At 48.1% G+C, this 22207-nt stretch overlaps 1 protein-coding gene across 1 annotated transcript in view; it reads right to left on the reverse strand.

Annotated features, from left to right (window-relative positions):
* Positions 1–524: 524 nt before the first annotated feature.
* Positions 525–22207, reverse strand: part of LOC144180642 (uncharacterized) — a 54608-nt gene continuing 32925 nt past the window's right edge. The window contains exons 4-5 of the mRNA XM_077708950.1: positions 14257–14355; positions 525–711 (exon numbers count right to left, since the gene is read on the reverse strand). Of these exons, the coding sequence (XP_077565076.1) occupies positions 634–711; positions 14257–14355 (177 nt within the window). The 3' untranslated portion in view covers positions 525–633. The remainder of the gene's footprint in view (positions 712–14256; positions 14356–22207) is intronic.

Genomic DNA, 22207 nt, shown 5'->3' on the forward strand with positions numbered 1-22207 from the left:
GTCATTAATATAAATTAGGAAAAGGAGCGGACCAAGGACCGACCCCTGTAGAACTCCCGAAAGAACTGGTGACAAAGATGAGTCGAAAGGATTAACGGTAACAAATTGAAAGCGGTTATTAAGAAAACAACTGTACTGTTAGTAAGAGCTGTACTGTACTTTTAGTAACTGTAATAACTGTACTGTTAGTAAAAACAACTGTTAGTAAGAAAACAATTATACTGAATGTTGATTGAAAAGAAACGTGGCATGGGCACCGAAAGCGTAATTAGAAAAAATGAAGAAAGATGTCCAAGTGCCGCTATGCAGTGCAATCTTCACTGAGGTTGTAACACGATTCACGGACGCACTGACGTGAGTGCTCTTTGATAGTTATTGAGAAGAACCCACTTCACTGCAAAACAGCGCGAGTGGGAACATATCGGTTTCATCTGGATCGGCTTATTTTATATCAGCACTGCGATTACTTAAAGTGGCCACCGCTTGGGATCGTTGGCGGGGGGAATAACTGTCATGAAGAATACGCGTTCGGGCCCGCCCGTGCGGTGAAGCATCGCAATGAGAGGCGACATCTTGGAAGTCTCCTCCGTCGGGCGGCGCGACCAGAGGGCTGTTTATTTGTGCTCGGCGACGTCAGTCCTTGATGTACTGGGTGTACACGATGTAGCCGCTGTGGGCGGCGTGGATCGCACCGCAAAGGATGGCCACGATCTGCGAGCGAGAGAAGAGGTGTTGTTCAACACGTATATTTCACATTTCTATGCCAACCTAAGGCCGCTGAGAAAGGACGTAAAAAAGATGAACGGTGAAAATGAAAACGCCATGCCGTTTGATCACTGGCCTCGGCCGAGACAGGCTGTGGTTCTGGTGGCAGAAGCTTCTGGCCCTGGCCTCACTCCCGAGTGAGATAAGGCCGAACTCCCTTCAGAGCGGGGCCACACCCCACCCGGGTACAACTGCAGCGGCCGCCAACGAGCTTTGGCGCTCGTTAAGCCCCTTTGCGAGAGAACAGCGCGTCAGGAGGAAGCGGCCGTTTTGCGGGGTGATTAGAATGCGCGTGTTGAACCAACACGCAAGGCTTCTTGGAGCTGCCTGCGAGTCTTGCAAGTATATTTGCGTGCGCGTGAGGTCACTTTTCCGTCCGGAAGCTATAAAGGAAAGTTCTTTTGTCGGTATACTCAACGGGAAAGGCTGTGGATGCTTTACGCTGGGGGAATCGCAACGCTGGTGATAAGGCTGCGGGGATTCAAAGTACGTTAGACCAGAGATTAAAGTTAACTCCGATGCATTTCCAATGTTCTATGTAACCACTATCACTTAGGCTTGCGTGACTTTTCATAATCATTGTGTATTTAGTAACCTACCGAGAAAATCGCGATACATAGAGTTCCTTCCCCCCTCCCTATCAAAAGTCAATAAAAATTAAGAAATCATCGACATATCTTCAAACTTTGCAAGTCCTACTGCCTTGCAATTCAAGTCCAATGCACACCTGAAGCAGCCTAAAAACCGGTGACAGAAATAGGGGCGATGCAGGGCCTCTTCTCCGAACTCTCCCATTTGAGTAAAGTGAAAAAATGGCAAAACCGTAAAAGCGGCACAAGCCGACTCGATGCGAGACAAGCCTTGTCTTGGAAAGAGACGACGGCAAGCGTTACTCACTGAAGAATAATAAAGATTTCGCGGCTGTTGGCTGCCATGGTTAAGTCGACTTTTTGATGTTCTAGGAACCCTTGCCTCGTGCCGCCTATTCCTGCCTGGCCACCCGCTGTCACCACAGATTGGCACTGTCCCCGTCATCGTCCAAGAAGGGCGTCATTCACCCCACCCCCTGACGTCACACCGATATCAGCGCCACCGGAATCTTCAAAAAGAAACTGCCGGCACCTGTTCCTTGGGATTCGCGGCTGTTGGCTGCCATGGCTAAGTCGACTTTTTGATGTTCTAGGTAGGCATGTCGCTTGCCCCTTTTCTTGACCTGTGTCACGAGCCTATTTTTGGCCGCTGATCCCCACTTTCAGACGTTTTTTGTTTCTGTGTCCAAAGAAGTGTCATGGGTGTAGACTTGTCGACGTACCGTGCGCGGATTGGTAGATTTGTCCCTTGCCGAGGGCCCACAAGCCCCATCAGTGCTCGCTTTTCTGCTGCGGCAATCCTATTGCGCAGTGTATGCCTGAGACCTTCGTTCTTGCTTTTAAGCACGTGCTTTGCGCTACTGCTCCTTTGCGTAGGCGATGTAGAAGCAAACCCCCGTCCTAAGGTTGATGAAGTTTTAGCTCTAATGAGGGAATTTCACGGTGAAACAACGGCTGCCCTGGCAGAATTAAACAATGACATTCATAGTATTACCTCACGAATTCTTGTAATTGAGGGTGACCTCAAAAAAATAACGCAGATTGAGACTCAGTTCGAGGGCGTGGGTGTCTCCGTCCGTGAAGTCAAATCGAGCATAACCAAGGTAAACGAAGAACTGACTGACGTAGTGGACGACATAAATAACAGAATGAGAACAAACAACCTTATAGTCAGAGGTCTTCCTGATACCGAAAAGGAGGGTTATGAGGATTCACAAAACATAGTGAATGAGTTCTTTTCCACATACCTTAAAGTACAAACTGGCGATATTGAACGCGCTCATCGGTTAGGTAAGCGACGTCCGACTTTGATAGACCCATTATTGTTAAGTTTCTTAACTTCAAGTCCAAATCCGACATTTTGCACAATGCCCCCAAACTGAAGAACCTCGAGTACCCGAAAGTTTGGATAGATGAAGATTTCTCGCCTAAACTGCAAATAGCGCGCAAAAAATTCAGGGACTTTGCTAAAGAAAACCGTAAAGGAAACGAACGCTTTTTGCTGCGCTTCAACTACCTTTACATTTGGGATCGCATGTTTCGATATGACTCAGGCACCGTCAGTATTGTCGAGGTAACCACTAACCGCAATTTCTCAACGGATGTAACAGACCCACAAGGCGCTATTGTACACGTGCCCACATTACAACCTACTTCTGCAGATTCAGAAACGGTTTCACTTAATCGAAAATCAACCGCCAGATCTGATTTATCAGTGCTTTTAGCCAATTTTCGAAGCATCTCCAGCAAGCTCAATAACCTAAAAGCATTTATCTACACGTGTTCGGCTGACATAATCATTTGTTCGGAAACGTGGCTCTGCGACGAAATTTCAAACAGTGAACTTAACTTTCCTACACAGTTTGCCGTTTTTCACAAGGACAGAGCAGTATCTAGAGGAGGAGGAGTTATTATAGTAGTTAAAAAAGAATTCCAACCGTCGGCTATCGTTTATGAAACACCCCTGGAAATTATTTGGGTTACTGCGCGGTCAGTCCATATCACGTTAGTTATTGGCGCGTGCTACCGTCCACCCGACAGCGGTCCTGAGTTTATAGACTTGTTAAATGATTCCCTCTAGTATATATCTGAACACTATCCAAATGCTGTACTGATTTTACGTGGCGACTTTATCTATCCCGGCATCGAATGGTCGGCCTCATCCGTTCCCATAACAGTTCCTATCGCCCCGATTGCTTGCGTTTTCTTCATTTGGCACATGTACACCATTTGACCCAGTTAGTCGCAGAATTCATCGTAAGTACCGCTGAGAGACGGGACACAGAAGAGGAGACACACACGACGGCGCTAACTCGCAACTGACTTTATTAGGCGAAAACACAAATATATACCCAAAAGAAAGAACACGTGCCCAGGTCAAACCCGAAAATGCAGTTTGATAAACACAAAGGTCACAGGAATACGATTCGAAAAAAAAAATCACGCCAATCCACCCCGTGAATGTGGTTGGAAAGCAAAGCTCTAAACGGCACCCATAACGATTACCCATGCGACGTCACTTAAATTCAGTCACATCGCTCTACAAATAGTAAAACCAGAGAGAAGTGAACTGCACTTAACCACGCCATTTATTACTTCAAAGAGATATTCTTGGTAAGGTTAAATCAATGCATGATGCATGAACGATGTTTGGTTGAGTTGTAGAGTGAAAACGTTTTTATAAAATTAAAGTAAGCTCAAACCTCGTGTTAGACGATCTGACTTCACCGTGTCTGCGCCGCGGATGGAGGCGACGAGATTTGCGGCAGAGAAGGAGGAGGAGCAGGAGGAAGAAATACTTCTGTTCAAATTTCTGAACGGCCCAGAGTGCAGCCCTGGGGAGTGATTCCTTCTTCTGTGGGGCCCATATGCAGTCCGCGCGGCCTGTGTTCTGTCCACCCGCTGAAGCTGGGTAGGTAGAAAGGGCTTGGAGAGCAGCATCTCCCGTTGCTCTTGTTGAGTAGTTGACGGAAAGAGAGGAGGGTGCTCAGGGCTAAAGTCGCACACCCCGATTACTGGGCGGAGTGTTCCTACTTCTGAGCAAAATTTACATTCAGCGTCGTAGCGATTCGGACGCATTAAGTGAAGACGCGTAGGCTGTGGGAAGGAGCCAGGATTGTATGAGCCGTAGGGTAGTTTTTTGTTCTCTGGAAAAATCAGGGTAAGGTGAAGGTACGGTCTGTCTCAGAAGGCGATAATGCTGGGTTATCTGCCTGAACGTGACAAGAGTGTGACTGTCCTCGTGCAGCTCCATAGCACGGGAGGTAAAAGCGCAGGCTTATTGGGCGGGCGTATTCGTTGCCCTCCGTTGAAGCGTGAGGGGGTGTCCAGATGAGCTGAATGGAACCGTTTGGGGAGTGGTGTTTTCGCACGCGCAGTGCAGGTCAGGACACCCAACCCGACTGGTAATTCCAGTAGGCTTGCTGGGAATCGGTGACAGCCCTCCGAACCCCTGGTTGAGTGAGAACCAAGGTGATGGCGGCCTCTTCTGCTGCCGTCATTTCTTCGGTCCTAAGCGAGGTACACGCAAGGAGGTTGGTTTTGGAGGTAGCTACGATGATTGCGTATTGCTGCCGTCGATGTTTGGAGGAGCCTGTGTAGATAACTGCATGATCCCCACCTAGGGTGGTGTTTAGCGCTTAAGCCCGTGCTTTTCGGTGACCCTCGTCATGTTAGGGGTTCATATTTCTAAGCAAAGGGAGCATCTTTAGTTTTAGTCGCCAAGAGTCTGGGAGTACGTCAAGCCGAGTGACATTCTGGGCTGCCCAGCCAATCTGGTGAGGCATGCGGTTACCCACCGCAGTTCTGAGTCGGACCTTCTGGTTAGAAATATGGCATTCTATCAGCTCTTCCACCGTGTTGTGGAGGCCCGTGCTAATCAGCCTCTGTGTGGATGCACTCACGAGAAGACCAATGGCCTGCTCGACCGCCTTTCTAATCAATATATAAAGCATCTCTATGTCCTCCTCGTCGAGAAGAAGACAGGGGGTTGACGTAAGTGACTCTCGAGAGGACAAAAGCTTTAATTAATCGCAAGGTACCGGATTCCTTTAGGCCTCGCTTCATGGTGGCAACTCGCCTGATCATGTATGTGATTTCATTAATGCTTTTTTTGAGGAGCTGCAAGCAGACGTCACTCTTGGTGTTAGCCTCGAGATGTTGACCCAGAATCTCGATGCTGGGGCTTGGAGTGATGGCCTGGCCATCAAAGAGTATTTGAATGTATTCCTTGATTTGGCGTAAGGGCGGACGAAAAGGAGCTGTGATTTTTTACGTGAACATTGGAGGTCACAGGCTTTAGCACATTGGCGTACTATAAGTGAAATGCCTTGCTTTGCCTTGCCTTGGTGTGGGCTTCCTTTAATTTTTGTAACTCTTAGCACATGAGCAAGATGTGCACATGGCCGCTAGACGGGCGTGAGTGGTCGCTTGACGCTTTCACGTGGCATTCAGCGAGAACGCAGGGGGTAAACCCGTAGATGTGCTTGGTGAGTACACCACCTGTCTTCCCTGTATTCGCCTGGGCTCGTAGCTAAATCGGTAAGACAACGGGCTCTTGCTTTGTTAGTCTGTTAGTTCCAGGTTCGATTCCCGGCGGTGCCAGTGAATTCTTTTATTTTTTCGCTGGAGTTTTCTGGTGACACCAACGGTCGCGAAAGAACCCTTGGGGGGTAGAGGTAAAAAGCTTTGCTTTAAAAAGGACTCTAACCCCGAAACGCCCGGCAACATTCTTCAACCCATGTGATAAACGGTGGATATATGGAATCACAGCAGTTTTCATTTTTTCTGCCCCGAGCCCATCTTTTCTAGATTGCGCTGCCGCACCCACTACTTTAATTAACTTCTGGACAGTCTTGTGCATTATGTGCACCGGAAAACCGGAGGCGTCCAGCCTGGTAATTTGCGCTGGAAACTATTTTCAGTTTTATGCAAACAGGACTTCAACACCGCAGACCTTAACACAGAAAAGGCTATTCCACTTTTTACCAATTTGGAGTGCCCTGAACTGAAATTTAGAAGTGGTTTCGCAGATCTAGGGCAATACTCCCCGCAGACATGCCCAGGTTTCAAATGTAAGCGCAAATCAAGGAATTGTAGGCATCCCTTTGTCGGAAGCTCACACGTGAAATTAAGTCCAAGACTGTACTCTTTAAACAATTTAAGCACATCAACGGCTTGGCGCGAAACATTACAGTTCTCCACAAACACAAGAAAGTCATCCACGTATCTCACTATTTTGAAAGCCAATCCGTACAGGTTTTGCTGTATATGTCTGTCAATTGCACTCAGGAAAATATTGCTGAGGACGGGAGCCACCCTGGAACCTATACATATTCCAGTTTTCTGCAAATGCAACCCGCCGTTCCACTCTACAAAGGTGGACTGTAAGTAAAAAGACAGAATTTCGAGAAAACCACTTATAGGAACACCGCAATTACTCGCAAACCGCATTTCATCATTTTCCTCGGTAATGCACCTTTTCACACTGTTCATCACTGTCCAGGCTGGACGCCTCCGGTTTTCCGGTGCACATAATGCACAAGACTGTCCAGAAGTTAATTAAAGTAGTGGGTGCGGCAGCGCAATCTAGAAAAGATGGGCTCGGGGCAGAAAAAATGAAAACTGCTGTGATTCCATATATCCACCGTTTATCACATGGTTTGAAGAATGTTGCCGGGGGTTTCGGGGTTAGAGTCCTTTTTTCCGCTCCGAATAAACTTGGTAAGTTGTGTAACATGGTGGAAAGAAGGTTGTCCGGTCAGAAGTCTGACAGATATTGCAATGTTAAGCATTTTTCGCCTTTTGTCCCGTGCAAGACAGGAATTGTGTACTCATTGCCATTATCATGTGACAACGTTTATATCGGCCACTCAGGCAGATGCATCAATGCTCGTCTGATGGAACACCGGAGTTCGCTCAAAAACAACCCTCATGCACATATCACTCGCCATTGCGCGACCCACAAAGATAAGACCCAGGCGCAATGCTGTCCACTTTTTGAAAACACCAGTGTGTTATGGCGACACAGGCACCAATTGACACGCGAGGTAATCGAAGCTTTTTATGTAAGAAAACACGAGGATAAGTGTATCAGCCACGCGTCGGTAGCACTTCATGAAAAGGAATTTCTGTTCTTGTCAAATGCATTAACTTAGATGTTTCGCTGGTTGGTTGTTGAATATGTGCACTGTAATCTTGTGTGTTTTTTTTTCGAATCGTAATCCTGTGACCTTTGTGTTTATCAAACTGCATTTTCGGGTTTGACCTGGGCACGTGTTCTTTCTTTTGGGTGTATATTTGTGTTTTCGCCTAATAAAGTCAGTTGCGAGTTAGCGCCGTCGTGTGTGTCTCCTCTTCTGTGTCCCGTCTCTAGCGCTACTTACGATGAATCAAAACCAACTAGCCCAACTGTCAATTTTATTGATTTTATTTAGTCGAAGAACCCACCCGGGGCGTTAATATTTTAGACCTGCTTTTCACTAACCGTCCTGGGAATCCCCTCACCCGCGTTCTCGAAAAGATTAGCGATCACAGGGTCGTTCACTGTTCCCTTTACATACCACGCCTCGAATGTGCTAAGGTTGTCAAACACTTGTTGAACTCTGCATGCGCTGACACCGAGAGAATGGATAAAATGTTTGACGAATTTATACCCAGATTCGAATCTGATTTTGGAAATCGCACAACAAATGAAAACTGGCACCTATTTCGTGACACTCTGAAACAAATAGAAGAATGCTGCGTCCCAAAATTAACCAGCAGCTCTAAAACTAATGATCCCTGGTTCACACGTGATGTAAAAAGATGTTTAAACTGGAAAAAACGTGCATTCAAAAAGGCTACGCGAACAAATTCACCGGAGGACTGGCTTAGTTATAAAACTATATCAAAGGAATCCGAAACTTCCATAAAAGAGGCCAAGGACAAATATTTCAACTGCACTCTACCCAACCTTCTTAAAGGAGCCATGAAGAGAAAACACAACTTCGTTTTATTTGAAAGAACTAGGATTCAGTATCTCACTCAGCTAGATTACAGCCACAAAGGATGTTTTTTAACGAAAAAAAAGCAAGAAGTATTTAAAACTTTCAAATTTTGCGCCACAGTGACGTGTTATGAGCAAGAATGACGTCATACAGGCCAACAATAAAACATAATTTTCAGTGCGTTAGCGGCACGTTAGCATTCAAGTGATGCGGTCAAATGGAACTAGAGGCCCCATTACAGACGTCCAGTCATCTGTCGTCCAGACAGGTCAGTTAGGCGGCCGCCAATCGCACAAACAAGGTTCCGTGACGTCATAGAAAAGTTGCGGGAAATTGGCTAGGGGGTCGCGACTGCTTCACACATTTTCTTTAATATCTCCGTTATTTGTTGGAAGATTGCGATGATATTGGTATCATTGTTATCGGGACTAAGCAGTCGTTCTAATAAACCCAACTTGTATTTTGTCTTCATGGCTCGTTTAAATCCGATCCCAAAAAATTCTGGCTGTGGTCAATCCTAGAGAAAGTCGTACTGATTCAGCACTAGTGAACAATAAAGGCGACATCTTATCAATGGGGGAAAGCCCTGAACACTTCAATAATCATTTTGTATCAGTATTTGTGGACGAACTTCCACTAAAGTTTCCCATGCCGGCCCAACCTAACATTCTCCACCCTTTTCTTGCAATTACCGTAACCGAAAATGGGGTTGTGCGTGCTATAGGACGTCTTCCTTGCAAAACAAGCCCGGGGCCTGATGGGATTAGCGCCAAACTTCTCAAATTAACCTGCCACAAATCAGCATACCTACTGACACTCATCTTTCTGCAATCGCTTGATACGGGCTGTGTACCGGAGGATTGGAAGTATGCTCATGTTAAACCTCTATTCAAATCTAGCGAAAAGTCCTCTCTTAACAATTACCGGCCTATCTCGTTAACATGTATTTCTTGCAAGCTACTAGAGCATATTCTTCACTCACACATTATAACCCGCCGCGGTGGCTCAGTGGCTAAGGCGTTGCGCTGCTGAGCACGAGGTCGCGGGTTCGATTCCCGGCCGCGGCGGCCGCTTTTCTGATGGAGGCGAAAAGCAAAAACGCCCGTGTGTACGAGATTTCGGCGCACGTTAAAGATCCCCAGGTGGTCAAAATTAATCCGAAGCCCTCCACTGCGGCGCGCCTCATCGCCTGCGTTGCGTTGGCGCGTTAAACCCTACAATCAATCAATCACTCATACATTATAGCGCATGCAAACAGAAACAATTTACTCATCGAGAACCAACATGGTTTTCGCAACAAGCACTCCTGCAATACCCAACTATTCGAACGGTTAACTGACCTCCATAAATCCATGCATAAATCTGTTCCTACTCATGTAATCTTTATAGATCTTTCTAAGGCATTCGATCACGTACAACACAAACGTTTATTAGCCAAAGTCCGTAACCTTCAACTTGACGAAAAAACGACACAATGGATTTCCGAGTTCCAATGCAACCGACACCAATCAGTAAAATTCAACAATATAATTTCCAGAAAAAGCCCGATCAAATCAGGTGTTCCTCAGGGATCTGTACTTGGCCCTTTATTATTCTTGGTTTATATTAACGACATCGGATCTAACATTGCCTCTTTAATACGTCTATTCGCGGACGTCTGTGTCGTATATAGGAAAATAACCGAACCAACCGATGTTTCTACCCTACAGACTTAATGAAACTCGCGGAGTGGTGCCGATTGTGGCAAATAGAAATTGACATTGGAAAAACCAAACACATCAGATTTTCTTCCGGTACAGCCATCCCTCCTCCCACATTTGCAATTAATGACACCATAGTTGAGACGGCGTCATTAATAAAATACCGTGGCATTTTTGTAAGCTGTGATTTAACACGGAACAGACATCTTGAGTACATTACTAATAAATCCTTTAAAAAACTCGGTCTCATGAAGCGTCGTCTTAAGTGCGCAAACGCGGACACTAAACTTAAGGCATATAAAACTTTGATCAGGCCTTCCTTTGAGTACGCGTCAACTATCTGGCACCCTCACACGGCAATACTGACTGATATGCTGGACTCAGTACAAAATAAAGAAGCCAGGTTCATCTGTTCTTGTTACTCTAGTTATCAAAGCGTCTCATTACTAAAGCGTAATTTGAACCTTCCTTCTCTTGCCATGCGCAGAAAGTTGTCTCGCCCTTGTTTTTCTCACTCTTTGTATAATTAATAGTGACACAACTTGTTCCCGAAGCTTCATTCACCCTGCTCCTTACGTATCTTGCTCAAATCGACCATGCGCATAACATTAAACCAATATTTTCGCGCACTAACAAATACCAGTTGTCACCTCTTTCTTTGTGTATAAACGAATGGAATGCCCTACCTTCAGCCATTGTCTCCCTCACTGATTCATCGCGTTACAAATCTGTTTTATTGTCTTATTTAGAAGCCGGTGAAGATATGTAGCGATTCTTTTCGTGTAAGGTGTATTACGCGTGTTGACAATGCATGCTCGCTTCTTTTCAAGTTTATGACATGCTGTTTTGACTCACCACTTTGTTACAGTTCCCTCACCAAATGTATTGTTGACAATGTTGTACCCAGTTTTTGTATCCCCCCTTATGTAATGCCCTCTGGGCTTTCAAGGTATTTAAATAAATAAATTTCTAACGTCAATAAAAAAAACGGCCTGGACGCATAGGCCCAAATGAGGCTGAAAGCAGTCAGGGTTTCAAACAACGGGTGAACCTCTGGTAAGGGAAAGCTCCAGGCCAGCTGGCAAAGGCGGAGCAAATGATGCTTCGACAAGCATCATTTACTGAAACCATAACCCTAACGGGGCACCGGTCTAATGCGTTTTGACCCTCACCGTAATGCCGCGTACTGTTTTCGATGGGTGTTCCATTGTAGCTTAAGCTTAATCATGAATGCGCTTTCACTCGGTCTTCACTTTAGAGAGTTGCACATCCTTACCGTAGCCAAAAAAGCACTGACAGCTTCGCAACACCTCGAAAAGAAACCTCTGGCAGGAAACACAGCAAAGCGTGCTTCCTTGCCGGCTGAAACCCCGCACAGAGGATTGCCCACGAGGGCAGACGCCACCGGGTTCACATAAATGTTCCGCCTGCTTTGCTTTATTAATGTACTAGCGGTAGTACCCGGCGGTGCCCGGGTGGGCCATTATATTAGGGCAGCAATGGGTATAACGCAAGTTCGCTAAGCAAATCTGTTGGGCAAGTTGGTGCATTACGATTCAAAAAAATAGAGCGCGACTTGGACAACGACAGTAAAGAAGGACGATGGGACAAGCTTGTCCCGTCGTCCTTCTTTACAGTCGTTGTTCAAGTCGCACTCTATTTTTTTGAAGCAAGTTCGTTTATTTATTAGTCGTCATATTAGGCTAGTTTATTGGGAAGTGGTACACACTCGGCAGCTCCTGCCTACTGTCAGTACATGGGCTCCAACTGCAGGCGCGTCGTGGTAATGTCAAACGACTGGCACTCGTGTTTTACTCCAACTCTCGCAAAACAAATCGCACCAAGATGGCGCGCTCGAGCGAGTGAGTCAGTGAGTGAAAAAAGTTTTATTTAGCCGGCGTAGTGGGAGTGGTTCCCAATTTCAGAAAACCATGTGATGAGTGGGCAGCGTTCGCTCTGGAGGAAGTATTGTCTGGACATCCAGATGGCTGTTAGTCACCAGGTTCTCTAACAGCTCAAGGTTGGGAAAAGTGGATTGAAGAAGAAGCAGGTTCGTTTGCTTGCACTCTTTATATGATATGAGGAGGAGTGCCAGGTTGCAACAACTTGAATATGGCAGGAGATTGCGCAGGGAACACATGATGGAGGTCGGCTGGGTGAGGGGTATTCTTCCTCGTAGGAAGTGCTATCTCAGAAGTTACGAACGATGTTCATCGGTACAGTTCTATCATAAGTAACATGGGCTCCGGGAGGCGAGGGGTTGCAGGAAGTCCCAACAGATGCCAAGGGCTAGCCTTTGCGCTTTGGTACATCTTCTCTTTTACATTTATGATATATGACACCGGCTCCTACGGGAGAGGCGTACTTGCCGAAGGTGTCAACAGATGGCGACCGATAAGTGAACGCGGAAAAACTCAACTAAATTTTACGTTCATAAGGATGCAGAATTTGGCTTTCTTTGGCTTTTCTTTGGCTTTCTTATCCGCAAACTGGCTGGGTGGTTATTTACGAATGTGTAAAACCACAGTGTTTTCCCGAAATCCCGCTTGCCTCTATTGGGAGGGTGTCATTGAAAAATGCTGTATAACAGTGTTTAGATACGTGAGTAAGTTGCCTATCTCAACACAAACCAGTTCGATATCTCAAATGGCGGGCGGTAAAAAAATTAATATCTGGAAAACTATTATACCACTTTTCACCCTCTCCATGATTGAAATTTTAAAATTTTCAAAAATATTGACCTCTAAAACCGTAATAAAAATGTGCCCTTGCAATCTGCAGCCGTTTGAAAGCGCAGTTTGGCTAGACGTGTACATAAACTTTTAGGCCTTTTTGGCTCATCAGCCGTGTCATTTGTAAAAAACAATTTGGCCCTTTTAGCGGCATCGCTGGGCGAAAACCTTTAAAATGGTTCTGTGCATTTGTATTAGCAACATATGCTAGCGAAAATCAGTTGGATAACTGAATCGGTGAACGAGTAATTTGAGAATCTTTAGGAACACCATTTTATTTCCGGAATGCGGAATCACCTCGCTAGTGTAGGTTAGGGCGTAATCTAAAAACTACTTTTTAGATATTCTTAAGGGCTACATAGAAAAGCAAAAAGTGCTTCGATATGCGAATGGGTGACCGAGAGAATTCGCGAAATTTCACGAATTCGCGAAACCACAATTTCGCCCTTTTCCGCGGTCAGGAGTGCAATTTCCGAAAACTCCGCCTTAGTGAGCACCTACTCAATGACGCAAATAAACTAGCGAAATTTCAAGTCTCTACATCTAACAGTTTTGGCTGGGCTTTGATGAGTAAGTCAGTCAGTCAGTCAGTGAGTCGGGCACTTCTTTTTATAGGCACAGATTACAAAGATGACATGTGCTAACTCCTCAAATTATGCATTTTGTGCAAATGCCGGGAGTTGCACCAAATGCTTTGTTTTCGAGATGTTTCATTGGTCTTTTCGTGGTTATTTTTGAAACACTTCTGATTTTTGTTTTTTTGGCTCGCTGTACAAGATGCGCAAGTATTACTTTGTTCGTCCAGTATTACAGTATATTGCAATTGCTGCTATTTTTCTTATTTTCTGATTTCTAAAATTTTATTTCAGCAGCCACCTTCAGTTCAGTGAACGATTCAAAGTGTTAACTCCACTAGTTATCCGTTCTTGTTGTTGACTGTAACGCGTCGACGCAACGCAGACGATGAGGCGCGCCGTAGGGAAGGGCTCCGCATTAATTTTGACCACCTGGGGATCTTTAACGTGCGGTGAATCTGTTTCTTAGGGGCGTTTTTTGCTTTTCGTCTCCATCAAAAAATCGGCTGCCGCGGCCGGGAATCGAACCAGCGGCACAACGCCTTAGCCACTGAGCCACCACGACGGGTACACCCGTCTTGCGATAATGCAGGGCGCCACACGGTTGCCACCATGGGGAGGGGGAGGAATATTTGGCAAAGAAAAAAACCTTAAACGTTAAACCTTAAACTTTAAACACGTTAAAAACTTTCAAAGGGGATTATTCCGATTGATGGTGAAGCTAGCAGGGTGCGATTGCGGTTGCGTAACAGTACTTCTGTTGAACTCACTTCCCGTGCCCCACCCTCTGCCTCCCTTCCTATTTCAATCTCCTCATGTCTCTGTCCCTTGAGTGGATGCTTCCCAGAGAGCACGCTGACAGCGCCTTTTCAGTGCCGCAGACACACTCAACAGGAGGGACCACCTACCGCCTGCATGGAAGCCGACCCACCGCCGTGCTTGTCGGCCATGATCTTGACGCCGCAGATGATGAGCGCCAGCATGGCCGTGAAGTTGAACATGTGGTACTGCGAGACCAAAGCACGTGCAGGTAAGGGCCATGGGGCGTCCATGGGCAGGACCATAACTGCTCTCACATTGTACATCTTTGCTACGTCAGTCACCGTGGTTCGCCCCTAAAATTCCCAACGCTGTCCATTTCTGTGCCCCTTTAAGGACCCACAGGATGGGCCACGCGCTATCGCTCCTTAGGATGGAAATTTTGAACTTAAAACCGCTGTTCAGCCATGTGAGGAGCACAGTTAGGAACAGGATCCGACGACACTTCACACGAGATGAAGACCCGCACTCGAAAGACGCGTATGCGTAGAGCAGTCCCTCGTCGAGCGATTTAAAATACGCCCACAAATACGGCTTGTCGCGGCAGCAGAGTCTTAGCGAGCTCTTCCGCCCATGCGCAGGAAAGCGCCCTCTCCTCTGTCCGTCCTGCCGGTACTCATCGGAGGATCGATGGACTATAGTCGGTGACAGCTTAACTCTGCAGCGGCTTTTCAAGATCAAAGGGATTTTGTGCTCATCCGCAACCAATGGCGTCTCGCCGTTTGTGTTACGCCTGTGACGTACGTTTTAGGGGAGAACTACTTCCAATATGGCCGCGCTCGCTTGCCTACCGCTGCTGCGCCGTCCAGCGACAACGAGGTTGCCGAGACCCAAAAGCTCTCTATGCGATTTGTGTTACGAATGTGTTGTAGTGCATCAAGAAGCCGCTTATCGTCATCTGTCCCGTGTGTGTCTTGTCGCGTCGTGGTTTGTACGTGAGCAAATCGTGGTGGCACTGGTGGGCTGTTTTTATGCGGAACGTCGTCACCGAACTCGATCTGAGAACGTCGAAGCGTCGAAACTGCATTTGTTGCTGGTGGGATTGTGGAAATTGTGTCGGTGTAACGCAACCTCTGTGAGGAAATAATACCATTTGCTTTGTCTACGGCAGTAGCGGTGACAAGTTGCAAGCGTTTTTGTTTGATGCTGTGAGCGTAGGCTGCGCCCGATGTTGAGCGCCGACCTACGTGGTGTCCGTCTTGCCCGACGCAGATTGTGTAAACGTGTATGGCGTATTTTTGGCCAGATACGGCCGCTGATGCAGCCCTACACGTTATTAAGACGATTGTCAAATCTTACAATCTAAGAATTCTTTCCTTACTGTTTCGCACATTGCTTTAGCTTACCGGGGTACGAGCGGAGCAGCGGTGTGTCGTTTTTCTTCCCTGGCGCAAACAGGTATGATTAAAGCATTATTGCGGAGACTCGCGAAGAATTAAACGTTCGCGCACAATTATCCGAGATTGGGTAGTATGAACCTGCCTTCCTGCGAGAGACGGGTGCCTTGGCGTTGTTTGTGCCAATGCGGATATTGTCGCTACAAATTGATGAACGCAAGAAAAAGGACGGGACAGGCGCTACTAACAACTGGTTTTATTGCCATGACATGCAAAGAAATATATAGGAAAAGAAAGAAGCAAAATGCCCTGAAGAGGTGTGCGCAGATCTTCACTAACCAATGTAGGAGGCTACGGAACGGTGGGATCAAACCAACTCATCTCGCAGGCATACAGAGATATAGGCGTGTCGCTAACACAGTCGCCTCTTTTTTTATGTGATAGGCCTGTAAAAGTTCACGGTCTGTTTGGTCCCGGCTTCTGCATAGACTTTTAGCCTCGCCAAGTTCCCACCAACTCGACCAGCAGCAAGTCCTTCTCAAGGGCATATTGCCGCGAACAATGTATGGGTTTGTTTATTTATTGTTTGTTTTTACTGCCGGGCTACGCCCGGCTATGCTATCTGCTTTCCTAGCAAAGCGCGTCTTCCATTCTTTATTTTTATGCCACACGGGCTATCACATTCAGATATGCAGACTGTTTCGCCGTGGTTTCGCCCTAACGTCGCTAGTCCAGAATAATCTTCGGTGATCTACAATGTTCTGGATGTGAATCGACGGTTCCAGAAACACTCGAGCCGAAAGATAAAATCCTGCAGAGCAGAATCCGCGGCATTCCATTCGACGACACTCGCCTGTGCAGGTCACTTTGTTTACCGCTGCTTTGCCGCCACTGCATTCTTTTGAGTTGTTAGGGGAGCACAAGTTCGCTCTAATTACCTTGTTTCTTTTTCAAGACAACTGCGTCGTCCTTGGCTTCGTGACATCTGGTAGAGGTTCTGTGTACTAAGCCTTTACGCTCTCTACGACATATGGAAGCCGGCAAGCCAGTCAAACCAGAGAAAGCCGCCGACGGCAGGGATTGCTACCCGAGTTCGGTCTTTTGCAATAAGGGCCCAAGAGAAGGAACGCTGCAACCAACCCCATGGTGCAAGAAACAACGTCGCCAATCGTCCTCCCGCAGCCCCGAGAACCGCCATCGTTCCGGGGAGCCCCCGCTGAAGACCCCGAAGAATGGTTGGAGAAGCTGGAGCGCGTCCGCATCTTCAACAGGTGGGACGATGAAGAAACTTTCCAGCATGTCTTCTTTTACTTAGAAGATGCTGCTCGAACTTGGTTCGAGAACCATGAGAGCTTTTTGGCCGACTGGACTCAATTCAAAAGGGAATTCCTTAAGACCTTCACTACGGTGGAGAAAAAAGAGCGAGCAGAGGTTTTGCTTGAAACTCGAACGCAGCACCCCAACGCAGGGGTCGTGATCTTCGTGAAGGAGATGAAGCGACTTCTTCGCCGTGTGGACCCCGAAATGACCGAAGAAAAGAAACTCAGGTTTCTAATGCGAGGAGTGAAGCAAGAGCTTTTTGCTTGTCTAGTCCGTAACCCGCCGAAGACGGTGGCGGAATTCGCGTCTCAGCCGGCCGCGATAGAGGCGGCTGCCTCAGACGCGTCTGAGGCGGCCACGCTAGAAATTCGAACTAGGCGGTACGACCGCCCTGTCAACGCACTGTTCTCGGAGACCATCAGTGCCGCAACTGTAAGCTCCGATACGTTGCGGGAGACCATCCGAGCAGTGGTCAAGGAGGAGCTTCAGAAGATTTTTCCAACGACACCGGAACCTCGAGTGGCTTCCCTGACTGACGTCATCCTAGAAGAGGTTCAACAGGCGGTGGGGACTTCTACGCCTTCAGAAACACTCCGTCAGCCCCAAGCGATGACCTACTACGCAGCTCTTCGTCAACCCCGCCCTCCTCCAACCCGTCGTCAAGAGGCCAAACTATACCGCCGACTAATGCCGCCGTGCCGACGCCCTGTAGACCAATACCAGCCGCCAAGGAAGACGGACGAGTGGCGAACGCCCGATAATCCCCCGCTTTGCTACCACTGCGGAGAGGCCTACCAGATCTATCGTCACTGTCCCTACAAGAGGCTCGGTTTGCGAGGGTTCTCCGTCGACGCCCCAGTCCCCGGCCAGCGCCCTGCTGAAATCGAAGAATACCTCTGCAACACCAATCGAGGACCAGCCCGATTCAACCGTTCACCGTCGCCCTACCGGTATCAGTCACCGAACCGCCGCAGCACTGCTGACTTCTCACGTGGAAGGTCCCCCTGCCCACGCGGGGGGAACTAAAAGCAGCAGCTTCTGGAGGTAAACTTGCACGACCGCGGAAAATGAAAACCCTCCAACGACGCAGCGACTCCTTGAATACCATTATTCACGACATGCCCTCAGCCCGACGACCCAATCTAACCCTGACGTGACTCCAGAACACGACGACAGCAAAGCGGCGCGACGCGTATCCGACATGACCAAACCTGCCGCTGAGAACCCGACGAAGACTACGACGCATAGTGCCCGACCGTCAACACGTACAAGCCGAGATACGACGCCCGGATGCACCCGAAACTCGAGAAAAGCGGCGTCCGACATTCAGCTGTCCATCGATGGGTTTGATGTAGTCGCCCTCATAGACACGGGAGCCGACTACTCAGTAATGAGTGGATCATTTGCGTCTAAGCTGAAGAACGTTATGACCAGATGGGACGGTCCGCACATTCGCTCAGCAGGAGGCCCCCTCATGACGCCAAGTGGAACGTGCACACCGCGCGTCACCATAGAGCACACAACGTACTCTGCGGCATTCGTCATTTTGCCTAACTGCTCCAACGATGTAATTCTCGGAATGAACTTTTTGACGGACAACGGCGCAATATTTGACCTACAGAGCAAGTCGATAACTTTTGCCTCCGATCACTCCACGACGCCGCAGCAGAACCCCGAACACCGTGCTGCTGTAAGGATCGCCAACGATCACATCACCCTGCCAGTCCGCGCAAGCTGGATGATCACCGTCTACTGTGAAGGTGCTGCTGCTTAAGTCGACGCTATCATGGAGAGTGATCAAAGGTTGTTACTCGACGGCGGTGAGTCTGTCGCAAGAGGCATTGCGCGCTTTAAGCGACGCCAATCTCAAGTTTTTGTCACCAAGTTCACCGAGCAGTACCAGCATTTAAAAAAGGGAGCTGCAATTGCGTTCCTCGAAGAAACGCAAGAAGCAAGTGACGTGGTCGCAGTCGCTGACTTTGAACGCGCACCCGAAGATACCTTCAAGCTTCCGCATCCCTTCGACGTGAATCCGGCGCTACCGCAAGAAGAAAGGAACAAGTTTTCGGCATTTCTGCGTCTCTACAGCGAGTGTTTTTCGTCAACCTTAAAATTACGTCAGACACTTCTGCGAAGCACCGAATAATAGCGGAAGATGGAGCCCGACCTACCCGACAGTCACCGTACCGCGTCTCTTCACACGAGCGCGAAGCCATCCGGACTCAAGTCGACGACATGCTCAGCAACTACATTATACAGCCATCGAAAAGTCCGTGGGCTGCACCGGTCGTATTAGTGAAGAAAAAAGACGGCACTTTAAGGTTCTGCGCTGACTACCGGTGACTGAACAAAATCACCAAAAAGGACGTGTACCCCCTGCCACGAATCCACGAAGCCCTCGGCCACCTATGCCACGCGAAGTACTTCTCATCGATGGATCTGAAGACCGGCTACTGGCAAATTAAAGTGGACGAGAGAGACCGAGAGAAGACTGCATTTATAAACCCGGACGGTCTATACGAGTTCAAGGTGAAGCAGTTTGGGCTGTGCACTGCGCCAGCAACGTTTCAAAGAGTCGTGGACACAGTGCTAGCCGGCCTGAAGTGGCACACCTGTCTCGTATACCTCGACGATGTTGTGGTATTCGCCCGAAATTTCGACGAACACCTTGCAAGATTGGAGTCTGTACTCGAATCTATTCGCACGTCGGGGTTAACGCTAAAGACCGAAATGTGCCGCTTCGGTTACGAGGAACTCAAGTTTTTGAGACACGTCGTCAAGGCCGCGGGAGTCCTGCCTGACCCGCCGAAAACATCAGCCATAGCGAACTTCCCAAGACCGAAAGACAAAAAGGTGTGCGAAGATTTCTCAAACTGTGCGCATACTACCGGCGCTTCGTCTCAAACATCACACGCATTGCATAGCCACTCACGCGCCTGACAAAAGATAGCACCTCTTTCGCATGGGAAAACGCCCTTGAAAAAGCATTTTGCGAGCTGCAACAACGCCTGCAAAACCCACCCGTCTTCACTAATTTCGATGAAAACGCCGAAACGGAAATGCACACCGACGCCAGCGATATAGTCTTGGGTGCCGTTCTCGTCCAAAAGCAAAGCTGTTGCGAAAAAGTAACCGCCTTTGCCAGCCGTGGTCTGTCGAACGAGGAGAAAAATTACTCAGTCTCTGAAAAAGAGTGCCTCGCAATTATATGGGCCATTTCAAAATTTCGCCCATACGTGTATGGTAGACCATTCAAGGTTGTGACAGGCCACCATGCGCTGTGTTGGCTCGCAAATTTTAAGTACCCCTCTCGCCGTCTTGGGCGGTAGAACTTGCGCCTGCAAAAGTTCGACGTTACAATCGTCTACGAATCCGGCAGAAAACACTCCGACGCCGACTGCAAGTCCCGCGCCCCCGTCGACCCGCCACCACAAGACTTCGATGAAGACAGCGCGTATTTCGGGTAGGTTACGGAGGGCGACCTAGCCGCCCAGCAGCCTGCCGACCCCGACTTGCGCGTTATCATCGACTACCTCGAAGGACGCAATGTCGCCGTGCCTAGGGCGTTCAAGCGGAACTTACCAGCATTCAGCCTCAAAAACTTCCTCCTCGTGAAGAATAATTTCAGCCCCGGAACGAGAACGCATTATCTACTTGTCATCCTCGCAGAGCTCCGTGACAAAATTTTGGAAGCGTGCCACGACAACCCGTCTTCCGGACATCTCGGCACAGCTCGAACTATTGCAAAGATCAAGGCGAAGTACTTCTGGCCCCGCCTTACATCCGGCGTCACCCACTACGTTCGGAGTTGCCGTGACTGCCAGCGACGAAAACCGCCACCGACAAGACCCGCCGGCTTTCTGCAACCGATCGCCGCTCCGTCGAGGCCCTTTCAATAGATTGGCATGGACCTTCCAGGCCCGTTCCCTACGTCGCAATCACAGAACAAGTGGAATGTTGTAGCGACAGACTGCATGACGCGCTACGCAGAGACCGCCGGTCTTCCGAGGGGGTCTGCACAAGAAGTCTCAAAGTTATTCATAAAGCAAGTTGTGCTGCGACATGGAGCCCCTGAAGTCCTAATCACGGACCGCGGAACGGCCTTCATTGTGGAGCTCATGCAAGGAATCAACGCTACAGCAACACAGATAACCGAAGAACGACGGCGTACCACCCCCAAACGAATGGACTAACGGAATGACTGAAAAAGACCATCGCGGAAATGCTCAGAATATACGTTGACGTTGAACATAAGACTTGGGACGAAGTGCTCCCGTATGTCACGTTTGCGTACAACACGGCTTTCCAGGAAACTACGCAAATGATGTCGTTCGAGCTTGTCTACGGAAGACTGCCGACTACGATGCTTGACGATGCTTGACTACAATGCTTGCCAACAACATGCTTTGCTGAGAAGCTTCTGCGATGGTATTTCTGACCCTACCAGATTCTACGACGTGTCGGCCAACTTACCTACGAGGTGATCCCCGGGTGATTCCGGAACATCACGACGACGCACGCGGCCCGACGTCGCCCACGTGGTTCGCTTGAAACCTTACTATGCAAGATGACGGCCTTTTTCTGTTGTTTGCTCTGACTGTCTTTTTTTGAGCATCGGGTCGATGCACTCTTAGAGGGGAGGGGTAATGCCACGAACCATGTATGGGTTTGTTTATTTATTGTTTGTTTTTACTGCCGGGCCACGCCCGCCTGTATTATCTGCGTTGCAACAAAGCGCGTCTTCCATTCTTTATTTTTATGCCGCACGGGCTATTACATTCAGATAAGCAGACTGTTTCGCCCTAACGTCGCCAGCCCAGAATAATCTTCTGTGATCTACAATGTTCTGGATGTGAATCGACGTTTCCAGAAACACTCGCGCCGAAAGATAAAAGCCTGCAGAGCAGACGCCGCGGCTTTCGATTCGACGACACTCGCCTGTGCAAGTCACTTTGTTGACCGCTGCTTCCCCACCTCTGTATTGTTTTGAGTTGTTAGGGGAGCACAAGTTCACCTTAATAAACTTGTTTCTCCTTCAAGACAACTGCGGCGTCCTTGGCTTCGTGACAATATTATCGCACATACAAAAGTATGAACGAGTGCGAGTATTTTTTAAGTAATCAAATGTGGTGGCGTTTCGTTTCTTGACTGTCATTGGTTGGTCGTAATCACCAAGAGCATTTTTAAAAGGTATAAGAGGGGTAAGTAAATAAACATCGAAACTGTATGATTGCTGGATTTTGAACCACGCCGTTGAAGAAAGCCGGAAGTCTGTGGCCGTGCGACATGACCACGTATTTTTTATACATTTGCAAAAATATACATGCGCGCAGTTTTTTTTTTGTCTGCTAAGCTTACGGTGCGTATGTTCCCATCGCTACAC

Source organism: Haemaphysalis longicornis, unplaced genomic scaffold, assembly GCF_048455015.1.
Source record: "Haemaphysalis longicornis isolate Haplotype H1 unplaced genomic scaffold, Haemaphysalis longicornis Haplotype H1 scaffold_4, whole genome shotgun sequence".
In the NCBI taxonomy this organism is placed as follows: Eukaryota; Metazoa; Arthropoda; class Arachnida; order Ixodida; family Ixodidae; genus Haemaphysalis; species Haemaphysalis longicornis.